General features: G+C 37.3%; 1 protein-coding gene across 6 annotated transcripts in view; it reads left to right on the forward strand.

The window, feature by feature from the left end:
* The window catches only part of PPP1R21 (protein phosphatase 1 regulatory subunit 21), a 66,828-nt gene that overhangs the window by 24,754 nt on the left and 27,816 nt on the right, over nt 1-14,258 (forward strand). For all 6 annotated transcript variants that reach the window (XR_006215708.1, XR_006215709.1, XR_006215710.1 and 3 more), the window contains exons 10-14: nt 1,457-1,558; nt 1,647-1,735; nt 4,033-4,169; nt 9,011-9,103; nt 13,487-13,614. Coding sequence is in view for 2 of the 6 variants with exons in the window: in XM_042981344.1 (XP_042837278.1) it covers nt 1,457-1,558; nt 1,647-1,735; nt 4,033-4,169; nt 9,011-9,103; nt 13,487-13,614 (549 nt within the window). In the remaining 4 variants the exon portion in view is untranslated. The remainder of the gene's footprint in view (nt 1-1,456; nt 1,559-1,646; nt 1,736-4,032; nt 4,170-9,010; nt 9,104-13,486; nt 13,615-14,258) is intronic.

Genomic DNA, 14,258 nt, shown 5'->3' on the forward strand with positions numbered 1-14,258 from the left:
GAAATATGCTCTTCAGTTTCACTGTGGGAAAAAGCTTTCAGATGACTTGGGTAGGGAAATAGTACTGCAGCATTTTAATGTGGTTATATTTTCTTTTACACTTCTATAATATCAAAAAATATATTTTACTCATTACCGGTTCTTTGTGCGTTATTGGAATTTTATTTTAGCTTGTTGCCGTATTAAGCCCACACAGGGAGAGTCACATTTGTTAGTCTTAACTTCCTGAAGCACTTCATTAACTTTGAAGAATTCATGTATTTCTCAATATCTTACTTTTGGTGTTTTGGCCTGTGAAAGGTTCTATGTGGTTTCCCTAATAAGTCTGTATTATTGAAGGGGATTCAGAAACCACTTGTTAAAAGATGACCAGAGTGTTTAGACTTGTTCATAGAATCATAAAGTAGACATTTAGATGTGTAAGCCTAATGTTCAACTTCACAGGTCTAGAGATTGAAGTCCAGAAAGACTGAGATGCCCAGAGCCATGTATCTATAGTTTGAGGTGTGGCCAGTTGAATCACATTTCTGCATAGTGAGATCTTACATTTCTATACTTAGAAATCAACATTTGAACCATTATACAATATTCATTATACAGTAATTGAGATATTTTGTAGGTGAAAATTAACCTTTTTGCTTTTAAGTTGTCTAAATGCCTGTAGGATGTTTTTCTGAATTGATTCTTCATACTGAATTGTTCTTAAACACTAAACATCAGTGATGGTAATGAAAGTTTTTATATCCTCATGTTGGTGAGAATTGTGTTTCTGGACTTTGTTAACTCTGAACATTGTCCACAGTACAAATAAAAATCTATCCTTAATAGACTTGTTTTTTAAAAAAGGTACAGGGGCACCTAGGTGGCTCAGTTGGTTAAGCGTCTGACTTTGGCTCAGGTCATGATCTCACTGCTTGTGAGTTAGAGCCCCACATTGGGCTCTGTGCTGACAGCTCAGAACCTGGAGCCTGCTTCGAATTCCGTGTCTCCCTCTCTCTCTCTGCCCCTCCCTTGTACGTAATCTCTCTCTCTCTCAAAATAAATAAACATTAAAATTTTTTTTTAAAGAATGAGATACATAACCTAAAAACCTTTCATACAGTTTTGATTTTCTTTTCTTTTTTGTAACGGAGACCCCTGTAGAGAAGCAGGTGTTTGGGGAAGGCCTGTTGGTGCTGGTTGTGATGCAGTGTCCCCTCCCCATTTCCACCCATGCCTGGTTGTTAATTATGTCACCCAGGCCCCCTTTCAAGTTCCTCCTTTTGGAATGAGATGGGGACTTGGGGATTGTATTTGGAACTATTAGAGGGGAGTATATCTGTTTTGTAAAAGCCAAATTTCCCAGAAAAATTTCCCAAAAAAGTTTATTGCAACTCAGTTGAGTCCATTTACAAATCTGTTGGTATTTGTTATTTTCCAGTGATGTAACTCCCAATTCTTTCCCTTCTGTATTTAGTTCTCACAGTACCTTCATGAAAATGCATCCTATGTCCGCCCTCTTGAGGAAGGAATGCTTCATTTATTTGAAAGTATTACTGAGGATACTGTGACTGTCCTGGTAATTTTCTTCTGTGTTTCACTTCTGGAAGTGGAGGCTCTCTTTGTCAAATAACACTATTAACCATGAAATTATTTTTCTCTTCCAGGAGACTACTGTGAAATTGAAAACTTTTTCAGAGCACTTAACCTCTTACATATGTTTTCTTAGGAAGATTCTTCCTTATCAGTTAAAAAGGTACTTAGTCCTTGAGGGCAAGGAATTTGGGGAATTGTGGGGTGTCACCTGACCTGTGCTGGAATTAATAAAATAGAGACAGGTATCTCTTGTGATCTGCCTGATCTTTCTGCACCATGGCCAATTTGGACTTTTACGAAAAAGGAAAATATGGCTTGAGCAGCATAAACTTATATTTAAGAAAATTTGATTGTTGTGCATCTGTTAGGGTTTTTTGAGTAGTTCTGTACTGTGGTTACTGCTATAACCACATAACAGTATGAATCCATGTTTTCAGTGATTGTGAATCACACATTTATTGAAATAATTTCAGTTTTATCTTTTTGCTGTAAACAAAACCCCCATTTAGATGGGGGTTATAATAGTTAGCTTCTACGATTGGATCTGTAATCATTAGGTTTCTTCAAAGTGGTATTTTCTTGTTTTTATTATTGGTGATGTTTATAAGTTACAAACTAAAAACTTTGTGTATGTGCTCCACCCCTCGTAGAAGATGTCATTTTGTAACCTTAAGTATTCTTTGTTAAGTATTTCTGGAAGGGAAAGCGAAAATAATCTCCGTAACTGGAAATTTGATATTGCTTGTACATTTTGATATTTTTGGTCTAAAACTACCAAGACCTCCATCTAAATCTTTTCATCCTAAGATTTAGCCTTAAAAAAAAAGAATACAACTGGAACACAAAAGAAACAAGAACATAGATGTGTTATAATATATTGTAGAATAAACTTTAGAAAATATGTAGATAACTCATATGTAAGTAACTCACTTAGAGATTTTGAAAATATACAAATAATTATGGTTCATAAATCCTTATAAAACTAAAGTAGTAGGTTTTACCTTTTTAAAAATGTATACTTTCATTATTTGGAACATTTAATATGTGTTAAAAGCCATTTTATTTCCTAATTAAATGTTATTTAATTCTTAATTAAAAGTTATTTCAGTAACCAAATTTTATGATTTGTTATATGATAGAATTTTAGGAATCAAGGAGTTAGGACTTGAATAATTATGAATTACAGTTTCATTCAGATTCTTACATCTTATGGTTCAGTGTAGTTAAAGTTTTTTGAAAATTGATTCTAGAAGTTTAACACTAAATTGAATATACCTTATTGATCTGGCTTATGTTTAAGAGGAATCTGAGAACCACTGCAAAAGTGGTATTTACTACTTGAAACACTTAGGCATTTTTATTTTACCTTAATTAATTTTTTCACTATTGAGTTTTTAGAAACATTGGATAAGACCTTTCTTGACCTTAGATTCCTATTTTTGGAATGTTGTTCCCTACCCCATCATATATTTATGTTTTTAGGCAACTTTTCATCATTGGTTTCAAAACCACTTTAATTGACAAAATGGCATGTTTTTTAGTTGTAAACGGGCTTAGTATTAAATGAAGCTGTCTGCTATAAAGTAGAAAAAGAGACATGGCAAGGTCTAGGAGGGAGATAGGATTATTTTTCCTGTGATAATAACTCTTCTAGCTTTATATAAAAAGCATTTTGCTTGATTACCTGCACATTTTATTTTAAAAATTTTTTTAATGTTTATTTATTTTTGAGAGACAGAGACAGAGCACAAACAGGGGAGGGATTACCTGCACATTTTTAATAAATACTGTTAAGAATCCACCTGTTTTTTTAACCTTACAAATACATATACTATAAAGGTTTCTTAATGATTGACTCTGTCTGCTGGTTCCTGTTCAGTTCTCTTTAGGAAGTCAGTATATGAGATATTTTTCTCCTCAAAATATTTTTGTATTCTTTTTCTTCTCTTTTCTTTTCTTTCTTTTCTTCTCTTTTCTTTTTCCTTCCTTTCCCTTCCTTTTCCTTTTCCTTTTCCTTTTCCTTTTCCTTTTCCTTTTCCTTTTCCTTTTCCTTTCAGCTCTGTGCCCGGTGTGGGGCTTGAACTCATGACCCCAAGATCAAGAATCGCATGCTCTATCACCTGAGCCAGCCAGGCACCCCTCCTCAAAATATTTTTTTCCTCAAAATATTTTTAAGAGAAATAATTTTGTGCTGTTCTCAGAATGGAAAGACAATGGACACCTGCCTTTCTTTTTTTTTTTATTTCCCATTTAGTCCTCTGTTACTCCTTTGACATTTGCAGCCAACAGGTATGTGTATTATGGTTTAAAAAATGGAAACTTACAAATGAGATAATTTTTTTTTCTTTTTTGTAAAGTTTTCTCTTTGGATCTAGTTGTTTGAGAATTGAGAGGATTTATTGTAGCTATTTGAAAATCGTTAGGATGCTCACTTTTGAAAAATCTGCTCATTCCTAGTTTAGAAGAAGAATGTGAATCTTCTCTTTGCACATCTGCGTTGAGAGCCAGGAATCTAGAGCTGTCTCAGGACATGAGAAAAATGACAGCTGTGTTTGAGAAGCTGCAGACTTACGTCGGTCTTCTCGCTTTGCCAAGTATGTTTGTTTGTTGCTCATGGTTCAACCTGAAGAACTGAGAGTACAAGAAGCTGGAGAAGGAGATGTTTAGTTTGTTTGAGCAGGAAGAATGCAGGATCTAGAGTCAGAAAAACTTGAACTCAAGTCCCCCAGCCCCTTACACGTTTATGGTCTTGGGCAACTTGCTTTATCTCTCTGTACCTGTCTTCCCATTTAAAAATGGAGGTAAAATGATTTTTAAGTTAAATTAAGAATGTACAGAATCAGACATTGAAGACATGCATTAAATATTAATTTCCTTTCTCACCATCTTCTTTTTAAAAAAAAAAATTTTTTTTTTAATGTTTGTTTATTTTTGAGAGACTGAGAGAGAGCACGGGCAGGGGAGGGACAGAGAGAGAGGGAGACACAGAATCCAAAACAGGCTCCAGACTCTGAGCTGTCAGTACAGAGCCTGATGCGGGGCTCAAACCCATGAACCATGAGATCATGACCTGAGCCGAAGTCGGACACCCAACTGCCTGAGCCACCCAGGCACCCCTCACAATCCTCTTTTTTAAACGCAGAGGGGCAAAGCATAAGAATTTGTAGCAACTTCCCAACAAGTAGAATAGGAGGGGGGGGAGGTTTAGAAGTAAAAATATCATTTGTTTCCCTTTCGTCTAATTTGAGGAGAATATTTTCAGGTAATTGAATGGATCTCAGTTTAAGCGATGTTTTAAGAATGACATGATTTTTCTGGAACTGTGATTTTTTTTTTTTTTGTAACAGCTTTATGTGATATAATTTACATACTGTACAGTTTACCCATTTAAAGTATAACATTCAGTGGTTTTTAGTATATTCACAAATATATGCACCATGATATATCAAAGTTAATTTTAAAATATTTTCATCACTTGAAGCAGAAACCCTGTATACTTTAGCTATCACTTTCTTTTTCCCCTGTTCCACCCCTCCTTGGCTTTAAGCAACTACTAACGTACTTTCTGCTCATAAGTTTGCCTATTCTGAACACTTTGTATAAACAGAATCATGTAACATGGTTTTTTGTGACTGCTTTTTTTTCACTCAGCATAATGTTCTCAAGATTCACCCAACAGGAAGCATGTATCAATAAGCCATTCCTTTTTATTACAGAGTACCCTCCCATTGTAGAGATATACCACATTTTATTTACCTATCAGTTGATGCTTTCTATTGTTTTCCACCTTTTGGTTGTTATGAATAGTGATGCTATAGATATTTGTGAACAGTGTTTGAGTGGACTAGCTTTCATTTCTGTTGGGTATATACCTAGGAGTGGAATTGCTGGGTCATATGGTAACAACTATACTTAACTGTTGGAAGAACTGCCACACTGTTTTGCAAGGTGGCTTCCCACCAGCAGGGTTCTGATTTCTCCACATCCTCACCAATACTTGTTATTATCTGGCTTTTTGATTTTAGCCATCCTAGTGTTATTATTCAACTTTCTGAGGTGGTGTCTCATTGCTCTTTTGATTTGTATTTCCCTGATGTCTAATGAGGTCAAGCATCTTTTCATGTCCTTATTGGCCATTTGTGTGTCTTCTTTGGAAATAGATTTATTCAGATCTTTTCTCCATTTTTCAATTAGGTTGTCTTTTTATTATTGAGTTGTAAGTGTTATTTTATTTTTATTTTTTTTATAAAAAATTTTTTTTTAATTATTTTTTTTTTGAGAGAGAGAGAGAGCTAGAGAGAGAGCAAGCATGAGCTGGGGAGAGGCAGAGAAGAAGACACAGAATCTGAAGCAGGCTCCAGGCTCTAAACTGTCAGCACGGGGCTTGAACTCATGAACTGTGAGATCATGATCTGAGCTGAAGTTGGACGCTTAATTGACTGAGCCACCCAGGAGTCCTGTTTTTAAAATTTTTTTTTCAATGTTCATTAATTTTTGAAAGAGAGACAGAACATGAATATGGGAGGGGCAGAGAGAGAGGGAGACATAGAATCTGAAGCAAGCTCCAGGCTGAGCTGTCAGCTTAGAGTCCGACGTGGGGCTCAAACCCATAAGCCAAGAGATCATGACCTGAGCCAAAGTCAGATGCGTAATTGACGGAGCCACCCAGGTACCCCTGTGAGTGTACTTTATATACTCTAGATACAAATCCCTTTTTGGATATATGATTGGCAATATTTTCTTCCATTTTGTGGGTTATCTTTTCACTTTTTGATGGTGTCCATTGAAGCACAAAAGTTTTTTAATTTACATGAAATCAATTTATTTTTATTTTATTGTTTGTGCTTTTGGTGTCTAAGAATCCATGGTCAAATATGAGGTCATAAAGACTTACCCCTATGTTTTCTTCTAAGAATTTTATAGTTTTAGCTTTCATGTTTAGGTCCTTGATCTATTTTGAGTTAACTTTTTTATCTGGTGTGAGGTGTATATCTAGTTGTCTCAGCGCCATTTATTGAAAAGACTTTTTTCCTTATTGAATGACCTTGGCACACTTGTTAAGAATCAGTTGATCATAGGTTTATGGATTTAATTCTAGACTCTCAGGTTTATTCCATTAATCTATATATGTGTCAGTCCTATGCCAATACTATACTGTCTTGATGACTGTTGCTTTTGGGTAAGTTTTGAGATCAGGAAGTGAGAGTCCTCCTAGTTTGTTCTTTGTCAAGATTATTTGAGTATTCTTTCTTTTTTTTATGTTTATTGATTTATTTTGAGAGGGAGGGAGGGAGAGAGAAAGAGAGAATGTGAGTGAGAGTGAAGGAGGAGCAGAGGGAGAGAGAGGGAGAGAATCCCAAGCAGGCTCTGCACTGTCAACATGGAGCCCAACACAGGTTTTGAACCCACAAACCATGGGATCATGACCTGAGCTGAAACGAAAGAGCTGGAGGAGCGACTGAGCCACCCAGGGACATCTGTTTGACTATTCTTGTTCCCTTGTAATTTCATGTAAATTTTAGAATCAGCTTGTCAGTTTCTACAAAGAAGTTAGCTGGGATTCTGACAGGGATTGCACTGAATCTGTAGATCAGTCTGGGGAGTTTGTCTCCCCAAAATACGTGAAATTCTACTCTGGTATCTGTGTATACAACTTTATTTGGAAATAGGATCTCTGCAGATGTAATCAAGGTAAGATGAGGTCTTACTAGTTTAGGGAGAGCCCTGTCAGTCCAATGACTACCATCCTTATAAGGAGAGATTTGGAGACATATAGAGACACAGGAGAGACTCAGGGAGGCCATATGAAGACCAAGGCAGGGATTGGAGTTAATCCTGCCATAAGTCAAGGAACATGTGGGCCAACAGAAGCTGGGAGAGGCAAGGAACTATTCTCTGGAGCCTTCAGAGGAAGTGTGGCCCTGTTAGCACAGCTTTGATTTCAGACTTCTGGCTTCCAGAACTGTAAGAGAGCTGTTTTCTGTGGTTTTAAACCACTCCCTTTGTAGCACTTTGTCATGGCAGCCCTAGGAAACTCACACAGGGAGTATTGCCATCTTAATAATGTTAAGTTTTCTGGTTCATGAACATGCTGTATTTTTGCATCTAGACAGACCTTCTTTAATTTTATTTTGTAGTTTTTCAGAGTAATCACCCTGATGTTGTTTCTCAGGGGGTTTAGCCATGGGCAGGCCCACAGTCGCCCTGGGTAACAGTGGTTTTGTCAGGGCCCTTTCCCAGTTTTGTTCCTTCTTTTTTTTTTTTTTTTTTAATGTTTCTTTAATGTTTAATTTGGAGAGAGAGAGAGAGGAGGAGGAGCAGAGAGAGAGGAAGGTGCAGAATCATAATCAGGCTCCAAGCTCTGAGCTGTCCACACAGAGCCCAACGTGGGGCTCGAGCTCACAAACTGTGAGATCATGACCTGAGCCAAAGCCGGATGCCCAACCGACTGAGCCACCCAGGCGCCCCTGTTCCTTCTTTTTTTAAAAGTTTATTTTGAGAGAGAGAGAGAGAGAGAGCGCGAGCACTAGTGGGGGAGGAGCGGAGAGAAGGTGAGAGAGAGAATCCTAAGCAGACTGTGCACTATTGGCATGGAGTGCGATGTGGGGTTCCAGCACAGGGACCATGAGATCATGAACTGAGCCCATATCAGGAGTCTGATGGTTAGCCCACTGAGCCACCCAGGCACCCCTCCTGTTTTGTTTCTTAATCACGTGGAGATTAAACTCCACTGATTGCTGACTGGCTGCTGTCTTGTTTTCAACAATGCCTTTGGGGCATAAATTGCTTCACAGATGATCCAGTTAAATTTGGGCTTTTTTTTTCTTTTAAGTTTATTTTGTGTGTGTGTGTGTGTGTGTGTGTGTGTGAGAGAGAGAGAGAGAGAGAGAGAGAGAGAGAGCGCGCGCACACGCATGAGAGCATCTGCACCTGTGCGCACGGAAGGGGCAGAGAGAGAGGTAGGGAGAATCCCAAGCAGGCTCCATGCTGTGAGCTCAGAGGGCCTGTGGAACTGCTAATGCTGTCATGCCAGAAGTGGAGCTCTGATATTTGAATAATGATGTTTTTAGTGATGTTCAACTAATAATCATGTATAGGGAAAGGAGAAATTGAGAAATATGTCCTGAAGTTACAAGGTGAAAATTCAACTTTTATTTTAAGAAGAATCATAAAATATGTAATCCTACTTAATGTAATTTTGGTTCTTAACCACTAAAAATATTTGTGGATGTGGGTAATGCAAATGAGTTGGATGTATATCTATCATTCTTCTATCTGAATGTGTTTGCAAAGACTTCAGGAGCCATTATTTCCAACATATCACAAGCCATGTTTATTTTCTCTCTTCCCAAGAGTAGAGGAAGCAGGTGAGCTCTCAGGTTTTTAGGCGAAGTCTTCTGGGAAAATGCTTAGGCTTGTGATTTTGGTTTCCTAGGTACAGAGCCAGATGGACTCCTTCGGACGAACTATAGTTCTGTCTTAACAAATGTTGGTGCTGCTCTGCATGGATTTCATGATGTCATGAAAGGTGAGGTTTGGAAAGAACATAAATAAGCTGAAAACCTTCATCTCATTTTCTCAGATCTGCCCAAATGAGATTAAACCAATATCACCAAGGCTAATAGACCCCAGAAAAAGGCTTAGTAGCATTTGGCTTATGTTGAAGTGCGCAGCTCACTGCCTTCTGTTTTTTCCATCTGCTTCATTTCAGAAGGTAAACACAGTGCTGAAGAGAAACCCTTGTGCACAATACTTTGGCCAAAAATACATTGCACTGATTTAAGGCAGGTGTGTGAATTTTATCAAGCCAGACATGCTATTCAGAGGCATTTAGCAAAATACTTTGCACTTGTTAGAGCCCAAGCATGAAGGAGTTGAGGAATCCAGGGTTTAAAGTCCCAAGAAAGAATGTACCCACTTTCCACCATCCTGTGCATTTTTAAGTTTAAAGTGCCCATTTTAATTCCCTCCTCTCTCTCTCCCTCTCTGTCTCTGCCCGTCACTCACTTGCACCCACTCTTTCTCTCTCAAAAAAATAAAATGAAATAAAGTACCCATTTTAAGGCCTGTTTTGTTCAGGGGAGACTTAAGGAGTGGAGGTCTGGTTTTAAGCTTTGATTAGTTTTTAATTGCTATGTACAAAGAATATAGTCAGCTGAAGGACATTTCATATGCTTCTTAGCTAACTGTGATCCTGAGTCGACTTTTCAGTCTGTGGGTCTGCATGGCTTGTAGGTTTTTTTCTTCTTTTCCTTTTGAAGAGAGTTGGGGTAGGAGAAGGAGGAAAGGGCAGAAGCAATTATTGGAAATAGCCCAGATTAATAATAGCCTAGATTATTCATTGTGGTACTTAGGTAACAATTAGGGACCAATTACTAGTTTCACAGAAAATAATTTTAAAACCTTAAGACTGTTGGAAAGCATGTACAAGATGGGTGTATTCAGGCCCTCTAGTAGGTTGGCATGTAACCTCCAGCACTGGGAATCATTCAGTCTTAGTGTCAGCAGTATTAGCTAGCACTGTCTTACCTTTCAGTATGGAGAATATACCTTTCTGTGGCTCGTCTCCAATTATAAGGAATTTAAAAAAATCACTGTACTTCTAGGGCTAGCCGTGGCTGTAGGAATCACAGCTTGAATAGACAGTCTTGGTGGCAGATGACAAGAGTCAGCCCAAACCCAGCAGAACTAGTCTGCTGTGTAGAGGACCTAAGGGCATGGTGCCTTTTTCCTGTGCAGCTTTTGGTTTGGGAAGTTAAAACCTAGCTATGGTCCTCTCTTCCAGGACTTTAATTAACCCAGAGCTAGGCCATTGAAACCATAGGTAGCTGTTGCTACAGTTTTTGGTTTTAGTTTCTAAATTTTGCTATGCTGATATTATTTGTTCTTGCTAGCAGTTTCTCCAGCATTCCTATAAAGAATGGGTGAGAGCAGTGGAGGGTAGCTATCCAATAAGAGGGGTCTTAAAGCTTCCTTTACATTAAAAAAAAAAATCTCGATTTTATTTATATTTCTATTTTAATTAATCTATAATATGCAGAGTTTTATACAGATGCTTTCTTTTTTTAAGATTTTTTTTTTTTAAGTAATCTCTGGACCCAGCATGGGGATCCAACCTACAACCCCGAGATCAAGATTCACATGCTCCATCAACTGAGCCAGCCAGACACCCCTATTCAGATGCTTTTATTCAAACATTACATAAGATTAAGACACCAAGTGGTCCAAATCTAAGAATGTTACTGTTTGTTATTTGGGACCCGAGCTAATGGAACTTATGGGAGGATCAGAGGCACCCCCCCCCGCCCCCCCCCGAACCCCCTTAGTTCCTCCACTTGTTTCTGTCCTTGAAAACATAACGTAAAGAGAGAATATTGGGAAATATGAAGGGTGGTTGGCAAGATTATGGGGTCCTGTTACTAGGTTTACAGTTTAAATCTGTCTTTTTACTTAACTTGTAAGACTGGTGGGTATCTCTAATGGAAACTCAGAGTGAATATCAACTGGCATTAACAGAAGAAGCTTTATGTTTCAGAGAACTCTCATTTCAAGCCTCTTCCCTTCCTGCTTTGCCCTGAATAATTGCTTGATCTAAGTTAGAAGGCAGGCAGGTGTCATTGTAAAAAGAGAGCTAGAGATATATTAAAATGTCTGTCCTACATGGATTTAAAATAGGAGTGAATTAATCTTTTAACAAGTGAATTCTGAGGGAGAATTGTTATTTTTTTAAAGTTTATTTTTTTTTTTGAGAGAGAGAGCGTGAGCACAAAAGGGGAGGGAGGGTAGAGAGAATCTCAAGCAGGCTTTGCACTATTAGCTCAGAGCCTGATGTGGGGCTTGAACTCATGAATTGTGAGATCATGACCTGAGCTGAAATCAAGAGTTGGATGCTTAACTGATTGAGCTACCTAGGCTCCCTGAGAATTGTTGATTTTTAGTCTCAGGTCTAAAGCAGGTAGACTCATAGGAAACATAAGAGAAAAATAAATCTCTGGGCTTAGGTTGTATGATTTCTTTGTTCTTTTTGGATTTAAAATTTAATGTCAAGGAACACCCTAAATAATTGAAATATTTCGACTTGATAAAGAGTACACAATTTGATTAGGAGAATTACTGTTGTCAAACTGCAGTGGCACAGGTCCAGTAGAAGCCATGTAAGTATTCATAGTATTATATGACTTTCATTAAGTATCTCAGTCACCTGCTGATCACCTAAGATTACTGCCAGCCAAGTTGTATCATAGTTTTGTGTACTTCTAGCAAAATTGCAACCAAACCTTTCTGTGGTGTGTAGAGAGAAAATGTCTGTGTTAGGGGCTAGCAAGTTCAGTATATAAGAGTGTTCAGTGTTCAAATCAAAAAAATTTTTTTAATGTTTATTTTAGAGAGAGAGAGCGCGCGTGCATGTGAGTAAGTGGGGGGAGGGGCAGAGAGAGAGGGAGACACAGAATCTGAAGCAGGCTCCAGGTTCCAAGCTCTCAGTACAGAGCCCAGTGCGGGGCTCGAACTTATGAACTGTGAGATCATGACCTGAGCTGAAGTTAATGCCCAACTGACTAAGCCACCTAGGTGCCCCCAGTCGAATTTTTATTCACTTGGGTATCTTATGAATATATAGAGGATAATCATTTATTTTTGAAAACGTAAATATAATAGTAATATACTAATTAGTTGATTCTTTTGCTGTGGCAACTGTAATGTAAGGTGTTAACAACAGGGAAAACTGGCTAAAAGGTATACAGAAAAGTCTCTGTAACTTTTCTGTGACTCTAAAACTAAAAGTTTACATATATGTGCGTATATGTATATTAAATATATAACTAAAACAATTCCCCAGTTTAAAAATTTTAGTAAAAATAATTCTATTCATAAAACAGTGATTTTGTGTTAAAATACCATGATCATGTCAGGTTAAATCTCAAAAACCATTTCTTTCTAGTCTTATTTCTTTTTAATTATCCATAATCTAGAATTAACTAGACTTCTTGATTCTGAATAAATGCAGTTCTCTGCATACACACCCATTATAAAAATTCTCATATTTTGTGATTATTTTTAGCTTTGTTGGTAGGGATAATTAGTGCTGTTGTACCTGAAGTATTCTAAAAAATTCAGAGGAGAATGAATTGTAAACACTTTATTATTTAAAAATATAATTACCCTTCCTTATAAATCAGTGTTGTCTTAAGATTCTCCCATTATCCCTTATTTCCAGGACAAAATCATTCTTTCTCAGAGACCCAGAAAACCCCAACCTTAAGTCATTTGGCCGGTTTCACCTACTGCAATTTCTCCTCATGTTTTTTATATTTAAGTCTCTCCTGTGCTTTTCTAACCAAAGGCCTTTGTTGTAATATTCTGGGACTGGAAGCAGTAGCACGTGAAGCCATACACTGGAGGATTCAGTCCCAGTTTGGCTGTGACGATCCTTGTCAGTGTTTGTTAGGGTGTGTACCGGCAGACTGACTAAGGCCAGTAAGGATTGCAGGAGATCGTGTTGGTCATTCTCTTCCAGCTTCATGGTTAGCTTATATAAGTACAAGATGAATTGTCATTTGTGCCTGCCAGACTATTAAAACAGCGTTTTTAACTGGTAAATACTGGTCAGGGTCATTTACTCAACACTAGAATAAGAGCAAACACTCGAAAGAGGGAGAATCAGACCCGTAAGCTGGTGACTATAATAGAGACATCAGGATGGTGTTAAGAGACCCTCACTTGGCTCTATTCTTTCCACATGGATTTGTGACCTAATTGATACTCAGGACAATCCCGATATATTTGGGACCATTTTTTGGTCAAATTTACTGTGTAAATCTCTAAAAGCAGATATGAGAGTAGTGAACGGGCTGGTTATCTGTATGCAACTTGTGTATGGATGGTAATAGTTTTCATTTGATTGCTTTTATAGATATTTCTAAACATTACAATCAGAAAGCTACAATAGAGCATGAACTTCCAACAGCAACACAGAAGCTCATTACAACTAATGACTGTATCCTGTCCTCAGTAGTAGCATTAACAAATGGAGCAGGAAAGGTAAGTTTTCTCTGGTTTATATTGACATTAAATTTAATTCTTAAGTAAGCTCCTTTTTTTTTCCTTCCTTAAATGACATAGGAAAATTAATCTGTAAAAGAAGTTTGGAATATCAGACTTTTTTGTAAAATAAAGTTGTCTCCCTTTTCCTTCTCACTGCCCAATATTTAAAGCAATAGGAGAGTGACTGTTTAGCATTCGTGATGAGTAAGTAGATCACTCACAGTTTATTTTTTAGTGAGATATTTGATGATCAGTATACATCTTTGTATATATCAAATGTCTGCTGTATAGAAATTGGGAAATTACATAAAAAGAAAAAAGAACCAATAAAACCTTCATTAATATTTTGGTTTTTTCCTTCCTGGTTTTTTGTTTTTTGATAACACTTGTCCTAATGCTACCTCTGTGGTTTTGTTTCTTAACAAGAACTTTTAAGGTGACTTTGAACATATGTCTTTTCATTGAACCATTAATATTAGATAATAATTATTTGGGTCATTAAGCACTTAATTATTATGATAAACTGGCCAAAATGCATTTTCTCTAAAAATTCTGTCTTGGATATTCTGGCTTCAGCAGCTGTCACATTGTCAGTATGTGTTCATGTGGCTGTCATCAGCACCTTTACTGATTCATATTTC

Source organism: Panthera tigris, chromosome A3 (assembly GCF_018350195.1).
Source record: "Panthera tigris isolate Pti1 chromosome A3, P.tigris_Pti1_mat1.1, whole genome shotgun sequence".
Classification (NCBI taxonomy): domain Eukaryota; kingdom Metazoa; phylum Chordata; class Mammalia; order Carnivora; family Felidae; genus Panthera; species Panthera tigris.